General features: G+C 41.5%; 1 protein-coding gene across 12 annotated transcripts in view; it reads right to left on the minus strand.

Annotated features, from left to right (window-relative positions):
• Positions 1–18000, minus strand: part of PCDH17 (protocadherin 17) — a 140928-nt gene that overhangs the window by 61443 nt on the left and 61485 nt on the right. For 3 of the 12 annotated variants that reach the window (XR_014219380.1, XM_082221401.1, XM_082221403.1), the window contains exon 4: positions 16201–16355. The exons of 8 other annotated variants lie outside the window; for them this stretch is intronic. Coding sequence is in view for 3 of the 4 variants with exons in the window: in XM_082221401.1 (XP_082077527.1) it covers positions 16210–16355 (146 nt within the window). In the remaining variant the exon portion in view is untranslated. The remainder of the gene's footprint in view (positions 1–16200; positions 16356–18000) is intronic. One more of the 12 variants, XM_082221402.1, reaches the window with a different exon arrangement.

Below are 18000 nucleotides of genomic sequence, written 5' to 3' on the forward strand. Positions count from 1 at the left end.
CATACTGAATCCCAATTCTGTCTTCTGTGGTATGAGCTACCCCTCCCAGTTTGGTGTCAAAGTTGTTTATAAAGACACTGAGCAGCACTGGGCCCAGGAAAGCACCCTGCAGCACCCCCACTTGTCACACAGGTGAGGTGTTTGCCACTGTGAAAGACTCAATTATGCAATCGATCTTCTGTCCCGGCTGCATTCTACATCACAAACAGTGGCATGTCACCTTACATATGTTACATTTCTCTTCATGCAAGGAAACAAATTCATACAAAGGAACGGGGGAAGGGAAAAGCCAAAATTACTGGGAAACTGAGGACTTCTTTCTCATGAGATTTTGCATGCTGCACTTCTCTGGAGAATGAAAGCAGGGCCAGGCTGCTCAGAATTTGCCTTCTCAAAATGTGTTAACCCTGCAGGAAAGAGTTCCCTTACCATTGTCCCCTTGCCTGTGTGTGGCAAACACTGAGGTTTTTCTCACTACAGCAAGCAGGTGTGGAAGAAAGACAGATGAACAATTGGCAAAGAAAGTGCTATGAAAGGCCAAGACTGGTATGTCTGAAACGTAACTGGTGATTTCAAAAGTACAGTATGATTCTCCACATTGTAAATCATCAGCTCTAGGTAGTGAGTGGATCCTGAAATAAAAGTCAGTGTTGCAGAATCAATCAACTAATTGTATACTGTTAGTTAATTAAATCTGATCTGCTCATTAGTTGGGGTTATCACTATAACTTTTCTGTCCAGTGCAAGTGTCTAAACAGCCATTGCTACAGGGGCCTGAACTGTGCATATTTGTACTTTTGGGCTGGGGAAGTTTGAGAGTAAAGCATGTATTTTAATTCTTAAAGATGCAGATCTTCTGGACTAAATAAAATGTTTAAAATGAGCTAGGCTACAGCTGAATCTGTGCTTACACTGCACCTTGCTGACAATTTTTATTGCACTTGCTTTCATATCCATTATTCTGAATGTCAGAGAACTATTTTAAGTACCAGCTTAGTTCAGCTTAAAACATGTATTAAAATATCTACTTCTGAATAGAGAGAGAGGTGGCGGCGGGGGGGGGGGAGTAACAGCTTATTTTGGATATAACCAGATGTTACCCCACCTGCCTGATTACGAACAATGAGCTAGTTGCTAGTGAGGAATGCCAATAGATTGGAGGAAGCCCGTCCATCCGCCTGAGGCAGGAGGCTGCGCACTAAGCCAAACCAAGTTCATCAGCCCTGCTGCCACGCTCTTGCCCTTCCGTGGGGTTTTCACAGGAGACCAAAGCTATCAGCCTCTCACTCTGCTATTCTGGAGCCATACTCCAAATCCGCCACCTTCGGCTGCTTGAGCCGTCTCACAGTGGGGCCACAACTGACACCTTGTTAACTGTGGGCGCTTTGGAGCAGGTAGGAGGAACATAGCCTGGCACTAATCAGAAGAGGTTATGAAACATCTGTAAAACAGAACAAATCTTGCCAGTGCTGTTGGCCTTGGTCTGAACTGTCTCCTTTTCTCCACTTGTGTCCCCATTAATCACCCTGTATTTGGCCGCATCTCTTCTGTAAAGAAAATATATAAAGTAAAACTACATATATCTTATACAACACTGTATATCCTACCAATAGCTACAATATAAAAGTAATTCTGAGCATGTACAGCACAGAGTAACTGCAATCAGTCTCCACATCCTTAGGTCTCCTAAAATTATTGCAACAGTGTGATAGTCGCTAGTGCCTCATAGATGGTATGTGAAAACCCAACATTTTGGCTGCTTTCCACAACAAATTAGCAGAACAAAAATATTTCTGATGAATTTATCCAAACATTTACTGATTCCAAAAAATGTCCTCTGATAGAGAATTACAAGAAACCGTTACTAAGATTAATCAAGGGATGAATGGTCAAGAAATGAATGGTTACTCCCATCTAATTTAAAACCTGGAGGGAATACCTGATTTAGGAGATGAAGGAGATTCTACTTGTGATGATTTTTTTTAGCTGGAGAGAAAAAAAGTGTATTATTCTGAAATGGGGTGGAGGACAATTATTCACCCCATTTGCAAACAGTTTAAAACTACAAGTGATGGTACAGTATTTATAAACATACATTAATAGACCTTTCAATGACATACAGGAAACAACTTTGCTGATGATGCAGTTTGATTATTATAATGGCAAATCTTGAGATAATGTTCAGCCTCATCATGTGTTTCCACTGCTGTATATATATGGACTGAACCTGCGCATGCTGCACAAACCTGGGGGAAATATCCTCCAAATTGTTCTCTCAGCAAGAAACTATCCTACTGCTAATAGCCGTGCCAATTTTTCAGTACTGGACAAATCAGAAAACAAACACTGCAAAGCTGTCCCTGACATCTCCATGTCATGAGCTTTTTGATGGATACCCAGAGAGATCAACATTTGATTAGGAGGTTATTTAGGAGATGGGAGTTTACGCCTCGTGTTCTTTCTTAAGATGCCCTCATACGCTTGCCAGAAGTGTATTCTGTAAGCTGCATCTGTGGGTCCCACTGATCAGAAAGCCTCTAATAATGAGAGGAGTGCTGTGATACACTCTGTGATTCTGTCGTTCAAATAATGATACGTGCTGAGCGATGATGAATAGAACTGGGCAGTGTAGATTGACTTCAAGAGCTTGCAATGCATATTTGTTTGGATTTAATAAGACTTGGACTACATATTTATTAAGTGCCTACTGATTCCAAAACCTATTTGTCAAGATTAATAGTTGTTTAAAGACCCATCTGCAATTACTGAGCACAATAAGTGGCTTCTATAGTAATATCATTATCAAATAGATTAATTTAAAATATACAGTGAGCTATTTGCATGACATAAGTAGATTACTTTACACTTTAATGGGGAAAATAACTATTGTAATATTTCAAAACATTCCCAAACAACTAGGTTAAAAGCATTTTTTACAAAATCAAAACATCTCTAAGTTCACAAATACAGTTTAAATTAATCATTAGAATTTTTTAAAAGTTAAGAAGAATAAATGTGTTATTTTTATGAGTGTTATTTTTTATTTATTTCACTGTGTTTGTATATGATTTTTAAAAATGAAATTTACATATGACCATTTCTGGTGTAGGTGGCATATAAATCTCTTAACACCTAAATACATAATGATGTGATAGCTGTGTTTATTCTGATAATGCTGGTCTCCTTGAACTGACTAAAAGACCTTGATGAAAATTATCATCTGTTTTAAACAGACTTTAATGACTGTTTAAAACTGTTTAATGTCAACTGACATTTAGAATTGAAATGAATAGAAATGGAAACTAGATCACATTTAAATAATCAAACTTAATATTTTCATTTAATAATTTAGAATAGTATCACTTTAGAGGATGTTTAAAATTGCATATTTGCATAGGCTCTATAATTCTTCAGGACAGAAAGTAAATATAGTAAAACAGGAAATTTACAATACCCCAGCAATATTATATACCCTTAATTATTGAAATGCACTGAAGCCCATTCAAGTCACTTCTATAATTTACACTCTGATGCATCACCTGTCATCTCTGTCCTAGCACCCTTTATAACTCTTTAATGCGCGCGTGCGCACAAACACACACACACACACACACACACACACACACACCTCTACCTCTATCTCCCCTTGTTGTGATTGTTTTATCACTGTTTAGTAGGTCTGGTAAAATAGAACTTTGTAAAAGACTGAAAATCCTCAAGTCTACATTTTGTACATGAAACAAGGCGAACAAAACCAAATACCTCTGATGTAATAAGAGCCTATTAGCCACATCATTTATCTTGCCCTCACCCAATAAACTTAGGGCCCATGAGCTTGATCTGTTCCGTCCTATCAGCATTCCTTTGCTCTCAGACTGCAAAACAGGGACTCACAGCCAATGCTTCCCGATAAGTGACAGAGCTCAGCAGAGTTTTCCCACTTGAAAACTTCCACTCTATCCTTGAGTGCCTTTTCTATTTTTCAAACTTATTTTTCTCTATTTACAATTTTTAAGCATCATTATTATTCAATTTCATTAAGGGTACATTTCAACTGAAATTAAGGTACAGTGGTGCCTCGCAAGACGAAAAGAATCCGTTCTGTGATTCTCTTCGTCTAGCGGTTTTTTTCGTCTTGCGAAGCAAGCCCATTGACGGATTAGCGGATTAGCGCTATTAGCGGCTTTTAGCGGCTTATCTGCTGATCGGATCAGCTGATAAGCGGCTTAGCGGCTTAGAAAAAGGGGGGGAAGGGAAAAAACCCAGCAGGAACTCGCAAGACATTGTCGTCTTGCGAAGCAAGCCCATAGGAGATTCGTTTTGCGAAGCACCTCCAAAACGGAAAACTCTTTCGTCTAGTGAGTTTTCCGTCTTGCAAGGCATTTGTCTTGCGGGGCACCACTGAACATTTAAAGCAAAGGGGGAGGTACAGTGCACCAAAAAGGCAAATAAGCCAAACACAAAACAATTCAGATGGCCATTCGAGGGTAAAGATATACAGCTGCAAGAAAACAGCAGTAGATGTGAGCAGAGAAACCTGTTTCCAATCAGGAACATACACTGAATAACTGATCAATAAAGCATTACTCTCTTTCAGTCAACACCACTTCCCGCCTAGCTACCCAGACCTGATCTAAGAATAAAGACATATGGCATTGGGGCAGGGTTAAGAGAGGAACCAAGAATTATAAAGTTTTCTTCTTCTTTTTCTACTCTTCTAAGTCCTGGTCCTCAGAATCTGACATGTAAGCTTATGAAAAATGATTGCTTCCCACACTTTCCCCTTCCAATCTTTATGACTAACCAAAGTTCAAAGCCTTCGTTTACTCATCCAGGCTATTACAGCTTTCAGAAACAATAAGAAATTCTGTAAATTTCTGTACAAGTTCAGAGCATCTCCCTGTCAATGCTGTGCAGTATACGAGTTTGGGGTTCTTAGCAAATGCATGCTTAAAAGTTTCCCCACATGCTGATAACACCAGGTCTGAAAACTATTGGTACTCCTACCAAATACAGTCATACCTCGGGTTGAATGCGCTTCAGGCTGAGCACGTTCGAGTTGCGCTCCGTGGCAACCCGGAAGTAACGGAGCACGTTACTTCTGGGTTTCGCCACTTGCACATGCGCATACACTCAAAATGACGCCATGCGCATGCGCAGAAGCAACGAAAAGTGATGCGTGTGTGCACAATGTGCCGTCGCTAGTTACGTTTGCTTCTAGATACGAACGGGGCTCCAGAACGGATCCCGTTCATATCCAGAGGTACCACTGTACGGGAAAATGTGCCCATCTGCCAAAACTGTATCCAGAACTGGACAGGAACTAGACTGCTCATTAACTTACACTGTATCACAAACACATTTGTACATACAGCTAGCTGAGCTGCTCAATGTCAATTTCTTATCTAAGGCTAGAGCTGATAAAAATCCATAACCCCAATGTTCTTCCAAGCTCTACCATACATCCCCCTCCCCATTTCATACTCATAATCCTGTTTTTATTTATAAGCTGCCTTGAGTCTCATCAGGGGAAAAGGCAGGGTATAAACAAATTAATTAATATGATTAATAGCAACAACACCCTTTAAGGCGGGTTAGATAAGATAAGAGACAGTGACTGACCCAAGTTTGCCAGAGTTATTCTAGAATATCCCTACCCAACTGGCTGGTGTACAAATGCTGTGTCAAACCCCAATTTTGAGCAGAAATTAGAGGGGAAGAATTTGTAGGGAATGTGTATCTTGACAGAGCAAAATGGAGTCTCCATGAGGTGTGACATGGAGGATTGGGAACCACACCAATTGCCTTGTGGCATTTTAAAATGGATAGTTCAATTTGTGAATTTGGTTTTGTCATGCCAAAAATTGGCTGAAGTCATGCCAAAGTCACATTTTGGTCTGCGTGTCCTGCGTGTCCACGATGGCTGCCCCCACCTCAGGAACTCTCCTGTGGAGGCACCCCGCTGCCCTGCGGAGGCTTGAAAGGCTGTCCCTGAAGCCAGAACAGTGAGACGGAGCGCTGCACAGTGCTCCATCCATCTCGCTGTTCTAGCTTGGGGATGCCGGGGCTTTGTGGGGAAACCCCGGGCTTCCCCCTTCAGCCCCGACACTGGCTGGGCTGGCTGGAGAACCCCCGGCTTCCCCATAAAGCCCCGACAAGCTCAGCCAGGGCTGGCTGCTTGCTGGGGCTGTAATTCAAGCAAAGGGAGAGCTGCTTGCACGCATGTAAGCAGCTCTTACTCTGCTAGATGTACAATGTGCTGGAAGGATGGGGACTGCCCCTTCCGCCCCTCCTCCAGCTTACTGTGCCGGTAATTCCCGGCATTTCCTTCTTTTGCGCTGGTTCCACGAGGCAAGGCAGCTGAAATGATTTGATTCAGAATGTTTTTTACTTGTTTTCCTCCTCTTAAGACTAGGTGCGTCCTATGCTCGGGTGCGTCCTATAGAGCAAAAAATACGGTAACTGCTTTTTCAGCCACACTCCAACAGCTGCTCTGTGGGGACAATAATAGTGGCCTCTTATACGAGGCTATTGCGAGGTTTGCCGAGATAATGTATGTGAACACTTGAATTGTGCTATATAAATGCTAAGTATTATTATATTCCTGATGGCGTAGTGACCTTCAGTGAACAAATACATTAGTGCTAGATCTCCTAGAAAATATATAGCTGAGTTTAAAGCCACACTGCATGTCCTTATTTCTCTTTCTATGCTGCCTGCAGCAAATACACAAACCTTTCATTTTTTCTCCTTTTCTTGGCACACTTGTGGATGGTGCAGCATAATCAGCCTGGATGAGTTTCTCTGCTGCTGGGCAGCTCAGATTATTCATATCGCTTACACTGCCTTTGAACTTTACTTGGGCATGGAATGTCCTTAGGTAATTTGACCCAAAGTGACTGCTCAAGTTTTGGGTTTGTTTTCTTTCTTTTTGTAAATCTTTGGGGTTATGAAAGAAACATTTTGCTGCAAAAAAGGGTGACTGCTAAGGTTAGAGACAGGCAATACTTTTTAAGATTATTAGACGGTTGTTACATCACCAACCACAGTATACACACTAATTTCTTTTCTGTCACTGTCATTTGAGGTGATAGAGGTTTGGTGGATTTTTTAACATGCAAAACATTCTAACCAGAGGCAATAACAGCATGAATGTACGGGCCACAGGCAGCGATGCCTCTGTCATGCCACCTTCTACTGAATACAAATCGTAATCTACTTCCTTCAGCTTCAGGACTGGTTCATACCAGCTTAAACATTTCTTGATCTCTCTGCACTTGCTCCTGGACACTTGAGGTCTGGAATCTCAATGCATGAACAAACTCCACTGGAAAGCATTGTATTTTAAGGTAATGTGAGGCAGTACTTAACTTATATCTGTGATGTTGTCCATCTCATGGTCCATTTATAAACATAAGTCAGTCAGGAAGGGGGATGTACAAACATTTATGGACCAGCCCTCAAAGAGTTTTGCAATCCTACAGTTCTCACACAACCTCGTCTTATGCTGGTTCTTTGTCTGTTTTTGGTGTAAGCAGAGCTTTTCACTGCAACAGCTAAAGCCTCATTCTGTGTTAAACTAATGGAGCAGGAACATGGGACTGACAAGTGACAATCTCTAGCTGCAGTCCTTCCCAGTAGTCCTTAGGATACGGTAGAAGGGTTCACTCAAGTGGCAGAGGAGAAAAAGACAGGAAATAGCAATCACTCCAGGTCTTTTATAAGGTCTAGGGTGCTTGCAATCTACAAATAAATTAAACTTGAGTACAAACCAGTTTAATCCCATCAATGTCCACATAATTAACAACTTAACCTAATCCTAAACACATTACTTGATAATAGGTCCCTCTGAGTTTAATGGATTGAGGCATAATTAACTTAAATTCAGTCATTCTTCTGGGCTATTTAAGAGGAAACACAACATCCCCTAAAACCGTTCTCTGATCAGTTGTGCTTCTCCAACAGTGCTTATTTTTAACTTGAAACAAAAATAAAAATATATCATAGCTGCAAATGCATTTATTATTCAGTAATATGATGCAATCCGGGTACACCTGGATTCGGAAATTAATGGGGAAGTCACTGCTTGGCTTGTGCAGAAGCCACCCAGTTCTGTGAACCATTAATCAAACTGAGCCAAAACAATCTTAAGCCAACGCATGTAACATTAGCAAGCATAAAAATGCCATTGCTTTGGCATGGTCATGGTATCAGATCAGTATCAACAAAAATGCAGCACTGAGTCTCATCAATCCATACAAACATTTTGATATTCACTCAGCAATGGTTTAACTCATTAAAACTTACAGAAAAGACCAATGCTTTGCATCTATATTTTAAAAATTAATTTTCCTAAGTGCTTAAAGTCTTTCACATACCTTGCCTCAGTGCTCTTTACAACAACCCTGTAAAGCAGGTGAATGCTATCAACTCCATTTGTTGTGAAGCAGCTGGGGGAGGGGCTGCTAAGGCTAAAGTGAAAAGGCTCAGGCAATTGCGCACATGGAAAATGTCTTCCATAAGCCATTGAGAACTGCTGGCTGGTGAAGTAGACAATATTTGGCTAGACAGACAAATAGTCTTGACTGACATATAATCCACACTGAAGCCCCTTTCATTTGTCAGGTATAACTGTCGTGGCACTTTCCACTCAAGCAATTGCCACGCAGAGAGCATCCGACACAATACCATCTCTTCCCTCTTCGTATTATGTCCCTGTGCTACATTACACCATTTAATTTGGGATATCAGTAATGAAATTGTGGGTGGTTCTTAAGTCACTTAAACACACACACACACACACACACACACACACACACACACAGAGTTAGTAATCTCAAAAGTTAGTGCCACACATGACTGTTATTGGTTATAACTGCATGGTAAGTAAGCAGCATTTTAAAGCCTCCTTTTGGGTCTCGGGTGCACACATGCACTCCTGGGCAAATCATTACATGCCTAAAGAGTGCCTTGTGGCTTCCACTCCTTTGCAGGCGGCTTTTTCTGCTGTTCTTAATAGCATTCACTTCTGTCCATTCGTATCTCAAAATGGATCCTCAGAGAGTGGAGCTGTATGTTCAAGTAATCTGCATTGTAATTATCTATGGATTTTCAGCTACTATGAAATTAATAAAGTCATGATTCTGAACTGCAAACCTCTACCTTATGCTCAATAAAAATTGGTGGGGAGGGAAGAAATATGGTAGAATAGTTATTATTTACTTAATTAAAAGATTTTGAGGCTGCTTTTCTGGACAAATGTCCACCCAAAGGTGCTTATAATCAAAACATGAAAATATGAAAAGAAGAATAACACAGTTCAGTGTTCAGTAGAAGGGAATTTCATAACTGAAATGTTAGCAAAGGTGGCATGGGTGCAGGCAGTCTAATAATAGCAGGGCCAAACCATTTGTAGTTTTAAAGATTAACACCAGTACTTAAAATAGGGTCAGAAACTTGCTGGTACAGCTATTATAATGTGCAGCTATTATAATGGAGGTACTACAGACCTTGCTTCCAACAGGACTCTGGAAGCTGAATTCTGGACCAGATGAAGTTTCCCAACCATATTTAAAGGCAACCCCACAAATAATGCATTTTGACTATCTGGTCTGGACATGAACAGAAAAGGGATTGCTGTGTTGTAACACAGTCCTTTCCAGATAGGGGTGTGGTTGGCAAAGCAGTCAAAAGTGATAAAAAGCATTCTTGGTAACTGACCATCATTTGGGTTTCCATAATCGGTGCCAAATCCAGGAGTACCCTCAAATCACATGCTTAGTCTTCCAGTGTCCAACAACAGCTGTAAAACACCTTTCAGAGCTGTGGACCTCTCTGCCCAGATCACATTCAGATGGTTATGATTCAACTTATTTCATGCACTGGTTTAGGGTGTGGATATAGTCTGATGCCTCTCATTATTATCTACTTGAAGAACATTTGGGCGTGAGGGGAAATAAATATTCTGTTTGGTTTTTCCTTTCTGACTCCTGATAAACACTTCGTGAACAGAATGCTCTATTTGCATACAATGCTGTGCAGCAGCGAGGGCAATACCTAAATCTGCTCCATCTGTCAGAAAAAAGAGAATGACAATTACCTCTAAAAACAAATCCCCCATGGTGAAAGCTGAAGGATAATGGAGAAAGGATGTAGTTCAATGCACACAGGCGTAGTGGCTTAAAATCTGCCAATAAATGGGATAAAATAGACTAGATGTGAATGGGTTCAATCATCCCTGACCATCACCACAGAAGCAGGAGAACAGGAAAAGGCAGCTGACATTAAGCAAAGCTACTGAAGTCCAGTGGTATGCACTGGGCAGCAGCACTTAAAAATAAGTCAATGTACGGTGGCGCAATGGGTTGGTGCATCTGGCTGTAACCAGAAGCTTGGTGGTTCAAGCCCACCCAGGGATGGCTGTGGGCAAGACTGCTGTGCTGCAGAGGGTTGGAATGTCCCTTCCAACGCTACAATTCTATGGTTCTATTATTCTGTCCACTTCCATCCCCATGAAAAGTGAATGGGGAAAGGGCTCAGTCATTAAGCAAAGCTGTGCAGGCCCACTACTGCACACTGAATATTCAAAAAATTGTCAGTAAAGTAGTGGATATAACTTTCTTCCAAAAAGAGCTTTTCCCACATGCCCAAGGATGAAGCGGGTGCGGGGGAGAGAAAGGTGGAGTAAAGGTTGCCAAACTACTCTGGCATGTTTGAAGCCATTCCCACCAGTAAGAGTGACAACAGAACAAGGTTGGTTCTCCGTGGGAAACAGCTGTGCCATTGCAATGCAAGAGCAGAACCTCTCCACTCCCAAATAATCATAAAACAAGTATGAAGAATACCATAGTAAAGGGGCACAACTAGCACAACAGCTATAAATTGGGACATGCATCATGCAAAACACAAGCAAGAAGGAAGCAGCAGTACCATGAGGAAATGCTAATATGGATTGAATCTACCAAATGTGGATTTCAGATATACAGTACAGTAAGACCATAACTTACACAGGAATTACATTCCAGGGATTGTACATAAAGCCCAAATCTTGTATAGTCAAAACACACTGGGTGCAATGGTGGGTGGGATTGCCAAAGTCTTTTCCCCTGGACACGCCCCCTGCTTTTTCTTAAACAATTTTTTTTTTGCCAAATACATACAGGCGAATGCACACAAGTTAGATGTACATAAGTAGCAGGCTTACTGTACTAAAAATTAGTATAACGCATGCTCCTATGTTCCTACATCTGAGACATAGCATTTTGTCCAAGGTCACCCTCCAAGTTCATGGCTGAGATTATATGCAAATATTTGAGCCAATGGCATCCTAGGTCACAGGACTACAACTTCACTGGCCTCACTCAGGTGGAGGACATTAGCAAAATGTATGCCTGGATCCCTGCTCAAAGAAATATGTTTTGATGTCACAGTACAGGTTTGTCACAACACAGACGCTGCTCTCCCATTGCTGAACTGCGCAGCAGAGCAGATGGAAAGAAATATAATTTGGCACACCGCCCATGGGAAATGGTGTGACATTTGCCCCTAACACCATGTAGTCACAAGCAGCCCCTTCGGAAGAAATTCACAGCAGAACCTCCACAATGAAAAGGGCATGCTTCTTCAGGAAAGGGGAAGAAACAAGAATAATGTATGTTGCTGGTGGCATATTTCCAGCAGAAATAACATGAATGCAGACTTTTTAAAAAAAATCCTTCCTGCTTTCATGAAAAGTGGGCTCTGGCAGCATGAAGGTCAAAAGGGTTTATTGCAGTGTATCATCAGCTGAATGTGGAGGGGGAAAATACCATCAAGTCATGGAATCCAATTAAAAGAACATAAGAAATACTCAACCGGATCAGACCTAAGGTCCACTTAGTTCAGGATTTTGTTTGCCCACAGTGGACCACTAGATGATTCTGAACAACCCCTGTCAGAAAGTGAAAGCAATGGCTTCATCTTCGGCAGGACGCTCTGCATTTGAACATGCAGATTGCTATGAGCTTTACGAGAGTCATTTGATTACACTTGGCTGCTACTCTGAACATCAAAGAGCCCAAGTCCAGAATCTGGTCATCTGTCCTGGATGCTTCAGTTGAGATTCCTGCATTGTAGGGCACTGGACCAGATGGCCCCGGGGATCCCTCCCAACTCTACCCTTCTATGCTGCTAATATTCCTCACCCTTTTTGAGCAATAGCAGACTGCCCCTTCTGCCTAAGCATCCTGCGTTCACAATCCAACTCCATTAGAATACAGTGGTGCCTCGCAAGACAAAATTAATCTTCTCCTAGCGGTTTTTTCATCTTGCGAAGCAACCCTATTAGCGGCTTAGCGCTATTAGCGGTTTAGCGGCTATTAAAGGCTTAGCGGCTAAAAGGCTATTAGTGGCTTGGCGGCTTAGAAAAAGGGGGGAAAGGGGGGGAAATCGCAAGACTTTTTTGTTTTGCGAAGCAAGCCCATAGGGAAATTCGTCTTGCGAAGCGCATCGAAAAATGGAAAACCCTTTCGTCTAGCGGGTTTTTCATCTTGCGAGGCATTCGTCTTGTGGGGCACCACTGTAACTATTTTTAAATAAAACATAGCCTCAAACTTACAATATTGTACATCTAAAATTATAGATTTTGGTTTCAAGTAAGCGTTGCCTTAACACCAAAGAAAACTTTAAAACTATTCTTGTTCACATTAGCAGTTTGGGGAGGGAAAGATAAGAGGCAAACACACTATATACATAATTTAAATATTTCTAGAAGCATCTTGAAAAAATTGCTGGCCGGGGTGGAAGATCCGCAATGACACTCACACCCTTCCCCTGATAAACCTACAGTTTGGTCTCTTGGGAAGTTTTTCTAGTAATAAGCATTATGGTTGCAAATTGTGGATTCCCAGTGGATTGTGCTCCTGATGGATCAGAACTTCCTGCCTCTACTTTATTGCCCCTTAAAATCCACCACCTGGAAAGACTGCCTTAGTGTGTTTCATGATTGGTCCGGGATTGGTTCAATCTGTACATCACCTATTTCCTTTATTCATATTTAGAGACTTACTATGGCCACAGCTCTTTCTCTATGTAAATATCTGCATAAATGCTCAACAACTATTAACTGTTGCCAAAGTACTCAGCACTCCAGGCACACCCTCTCCACTTCTGCACCACCGCTAGCCTTTCTTGCAGACAAAAACCCTCGGGATGATGCAGTTTAAATTTTCCCCTTCTGTGCATTTTTCTTCAGAAAAGGAGGACATGGCCCATTGTCACATTTAATTATGTGCCTGTTCTAATTTGGTAATTTACATAACTGGATACACACACATACATAAATAGGCCTGCAATTTAATTCTAATGGAGTTCCACAACTAAGCAAGTTAAGTAGGTAGATTTTCATCTCTTTTATGGAAATTATAGGTTAAAGCATTCTTAAGAATGGTAATGAGCTCCCAAATATAATTGTATAGGTAACAAACAGGCAAATTTGATTTCCTTCTCCAGCAGAGGGCCAAAATGCCAACCCTGTCCCTCTACTTTTGTATTCCAGATTGTTCACTCCTTCTAATTCTCACTCATGTAGTCAAAAATATGTGACAGTTCCCTACTGTTTATAGGAGAATCTCTACTTCATTGAAGACATTCAAGCTGTTCTCATTCCATCTTAACAGGGAACCCTCTGAGCTGCACTTTGTGGGAGGAGAGGAGGGATCTCAAACAGACAATTCTTAGCATTGTCACCAAACTACAATTCTCAAAATGAAGCCACAAAAGTGATATCAATTTGATACAAGTCTGCAGTGTGATGGTCAGATGTTTAAAAATACTATTTATATTATATTATATTATATTATATTATATTATATTATATTATATTATATTATATTATATTATATTATATTATATTATATTATATTATATTATATTATATTATATGGGACGCCGGTGGTGCTGTGGTCTAAACCACAGAGCCTAGGGCTTGCTGATCAGAAGGTTGGCGGTTTGAATCCCCATGTCGGGGTGAGCTCCCGTTGCTTGGTCCCTGCTCCTGCCAACCTAGCAGTTTGAAAGCACGTCTAAGTGCAAGTAAATAAATAGGTACCGCTCCAGCGGGAAGGTAAACGATGTTTCCATGCACTGCTCTGGTTCGCCAGAAGCGGCTTAGTCATGCTGGCCACATGACCTGGAAGCTGTACGCCGGCTCCCTCAACCAGTAAAGCGAGATGAGCGCTGCAATCCCAGAGTCATCCACAACTGGACCTAATGGTCAGGGGCCCTTTACCATTTTATTATATTCTCATCTCCACTGTTTCAGGATGAAACTTGAAAAGCTTAAGTGAACAGCAAAACACAAGGTTTTTGTTTTTAATTTAGGATTTTAAACAGAAGGAAAACATTTTGAAACTAACTAAAACCAAGCAAACACACTACTATTTAAATGTGGACTATTCTCCATTTATTTCAATAAATTTTATCATTGCCAGTAACTTTTTATCCAAAATGCTGAAATAATGTTTAGGATGGAGTGGCCTGCACATATTCACATCATCATTTCTTAGTATGCTCTGTTTTCCAATACTTGGAATAAACGAAAACAGCAGCACAAGGGGGACGGCGGAAGGCAGGCCCCTTTCCAGTCCAAGACTTATTCCCCTGCAGAGAGCCCCACTACCTGAAGGAAAGGCACTTGCATCAACAAGTTGGAAATTAAAATAAGGCTCCACATCCTTGTGTGAAAGCTCAAGCCATCAAAATCGGTATGTCTTACTTGAGATGAAACACATTTCAGATGGGAAAGTTAATGTGAGATATTGTACATTGCTCCTCTTTCCACACACTCAGTATTCTTTTTTCTTATTTAACCAGTGCTGGGGCCTCAGGGGTTACTCAGTGGCTCTCAGGACCAGGGGCAGAAATAAGTGCAAAACTCGCTTTATCACCTGATATGTGCTGATTTTAAAAAGTGGAGATGGAGACTAAGGGCGTCTGTGCCTTGCCCTTTGGGATTCTGGCAAAGTGAAAATCAACACGAAGCCCGTTCAGGCCACAGTGGTGGTTGTTTTTCTGACTGGCTGACCACCCCACCAGCAACAGATTCCAGCAAGAACTGCATGCACATGACACTGTGTACTACAATTTACAAAAGAAACCTTGAACAACATTTTTTTTCAAGAGGAATGGTTCCTGAGATTTATTAAAATTTTTGATTAAACTTCTAAACTGAGCATGCAGTTCCTAAAAATACTTTAGCTGTGGCTGAAAGAACCAAGCATATTGTAAAAGACATCAGAAGTAGAGAAACCTATTTAATACTGAACTAGTCTATGAGATGGGCAGCAGCTCCCAAAGACTCGGGCGCTGCTCTGCCCTGAGTTTCTGTTTCAAAACTAGACCTGCCAGGAAGGAGCCACCTCAGTATATGCAAATAATGTACCATATCATGTAGCTATGGCCCTTCTCGGTTTTCTCATATGAATATGGCTAAGTCCTCTCTTCCCTACCGGCCTGGTATTGTGCAAGGCACCATGATAGTTCGGCCAGGCTTCTCTGTCTCATGCTTTACTTTAGATTGCCTTGCAGTTTGGCAGTTTCCAGGTCTCAATGGGCAGCACCACCTCTGCTTTTGCAAAAGTGGCTTACATGCAAGGTGGAGAAGACTTTGATTTGAATGAATAGCTCATTTCCATTGCCCAGCAACTGATGCGGAAGCATCATAGCAGGGGAGGAACAGGCTGCATGGGACCACTCGCCCCCCCCCCACACACACACGCATGCCTCTCTGCATATGGAGGGTGAACAGAGTTCTTTGTGAATGGTTCTTTCACAAATTGGTTGGAGGTGGTTTTGCTAAAGTAAACATACACAGTACTAAAAGTACTGAATGAATTTTCAACCCTTCTACTCAGCTTTAAGCCACCTTTCTCCCCCAAATATTTTAAGGTAAAGCTGGAGAGATTTGGGACCTTTTTGCACTGGGTGTTGATGTGCTTCCCCTGACTGTAGTATTTAGTTGCTTAAAACACAGACATCAATCCGCAATCAAAATGTAAACTCAATCTCTATCGGAAAACCAGGGCAAGGGGTCCGCAGTCTGTACCTGCAATCTACCTATCAACAATCCAGCCTGCTCTTCACCACTAGTTTCCTGAGTTAGATGGAAGTGAAGATGGGAATTGCGTGCACGTCCTAACATACAACAGCAAGGCAGTTTCTTACCTGACCTTGTTAGGGGTAACCAACTTGGAGAGGATGGTACTCTTGGACATAAAGTTTCTTAGGTGGAGTCAGAACAAGGAGTGCAGTCTGACAGCTACTCTCATTTTGGGCACAGAGAGAATGAGAGAGAAGATGTTCTGTCCAGGGGGAAAAACCTATGGGAGGAAGCAATGGTGAACAACATTTCACAGATTGTGTCATTTTAGGGTGGGACTCCCAAACTAGGCCACGCTCACAGTTAGGGAGTAAATCACCAAATGGTGAAAAAATCAAGGAAGTATTTCAGTTTACATGCTTTGGGGTTGTAAATTGATTCATATTGTATGAATCGAGGATTTGCAAAGAACATATTGGTGATCGGGGGGGGGGGGAGTTCTAATTTACAAAGTGAGACCACCCTACCCAATATTTAACTTGGCCAATTTCTAGATATTTATTCAAGTGCTTCCAATTTTATTTTGTTTTTCTTTTATGAGCCAATGGATGAATATCACCGGTGGCATTAGGAAGTTCAAAACATACTGGAGGCTCAAAGCCTATTAAGGAAATCAAACCTATTGTTTTGAAAACATAGCAAAGCCCTGGATTTCAGAAGCTGTCACTCTTTTTTATTCATGGGAAATTTGTTGTGCAAATTTTTTTTATATAAATCATAGTAAGAACATTTTCCAAGGGTATGATACCAGCAACCTTGGCTGTTAATTTCATAATTGAGATCCAGGGTATATCTACACTACAAATTTGTATTGTTTCAATATCAGTTTGTGTGTCATGATTTAAAATTCCTGCATTGCAGGGGGTTGGACCAGATGACCCCCCCCCAACTCTACAATTCTATGATTGTATTACTCCCCCTGCCCCTGCCCCACCCATAATGATTATTGAGAGTTGCTATTAAGTGAATGCTGTTCTGGAGATCTCTAGCGTCCTAGCTCTCTCTCCCACAACCACGCAGATTGAAGAGTTCAGTGGTGTTCCTGAGATGCCGGCTGCATTATCATGTAGGTCAGTGAATTAGCAATTGTCAATCTATGGTGACATTAATGACCTAGATCCCAATCATGGAACTGAATCATGAGTGTTTTATATTTGTACAAATTTCTATATTACTTTTTGGTGAGCCAATTTGATTTTTTAAAAATAAAAATAAAATAAGATAGACTCTTTTACAATAATTAAATGAATATGAAACCACTGACAAGATCCAAAGTGAGAATTTGTAGATCTCATTGATTTCAGTAGCAGAGATTTAACAACTTAACATTTTCACCAGGAAAGTTGAAGCTGCAGTTCTATCGCCCCTTGGAGGGATTCATCAGACTTCCCTCTGCAATGCCAGAGCAAGAGAGCGGATGTCAGATGACCCTTCCCACCGCCACAGCAGCTCCCACTGCCCTGGCTCTACCAACATCAGGAGGGTCAAAAGGGGTGGGGCATCACGAAAAGAGTGGGAAACTCTTGTAGAGCTGGAAGGGACTCGGAGGGTCATCTCATCCAACCCCTGCAGCGCAGCCTTTCAACCCTGACACACAAACCTCAACCCTGGGAGAGATTCATGCCAGCTCAGGGCATGCCATAAATCCACCCCATTCATTGTTTTCAGTGGAGGGGACTGCTTTTTAAAGGGGAAAGGACACTGGAGGACTAGAGAGCTCCTACGGCTTTACTTCCACTCTGTCAGTGTGTGACCCAAGCAGGACATTAGTGGGCAATTAAACTGCCTTCAGTTTCCTCACCACAAGCAGCTTTAAGATTGTCCCACCAGTCTTTGGACCTAGAACGTGCCAAATATATTTTCCT

This window comes from Podarcis vaucheri, assembly GCF_965113315.1.
Source record: "Podarcis vaucheri genome assembly, chromosome: 4".
Taxonomy (NCBI): Eukaryota; Metazoa; Chordata; class Lepidosauria; order Squamata; family Lacertidae; genus Podarcis; species Podarcis vaucheri.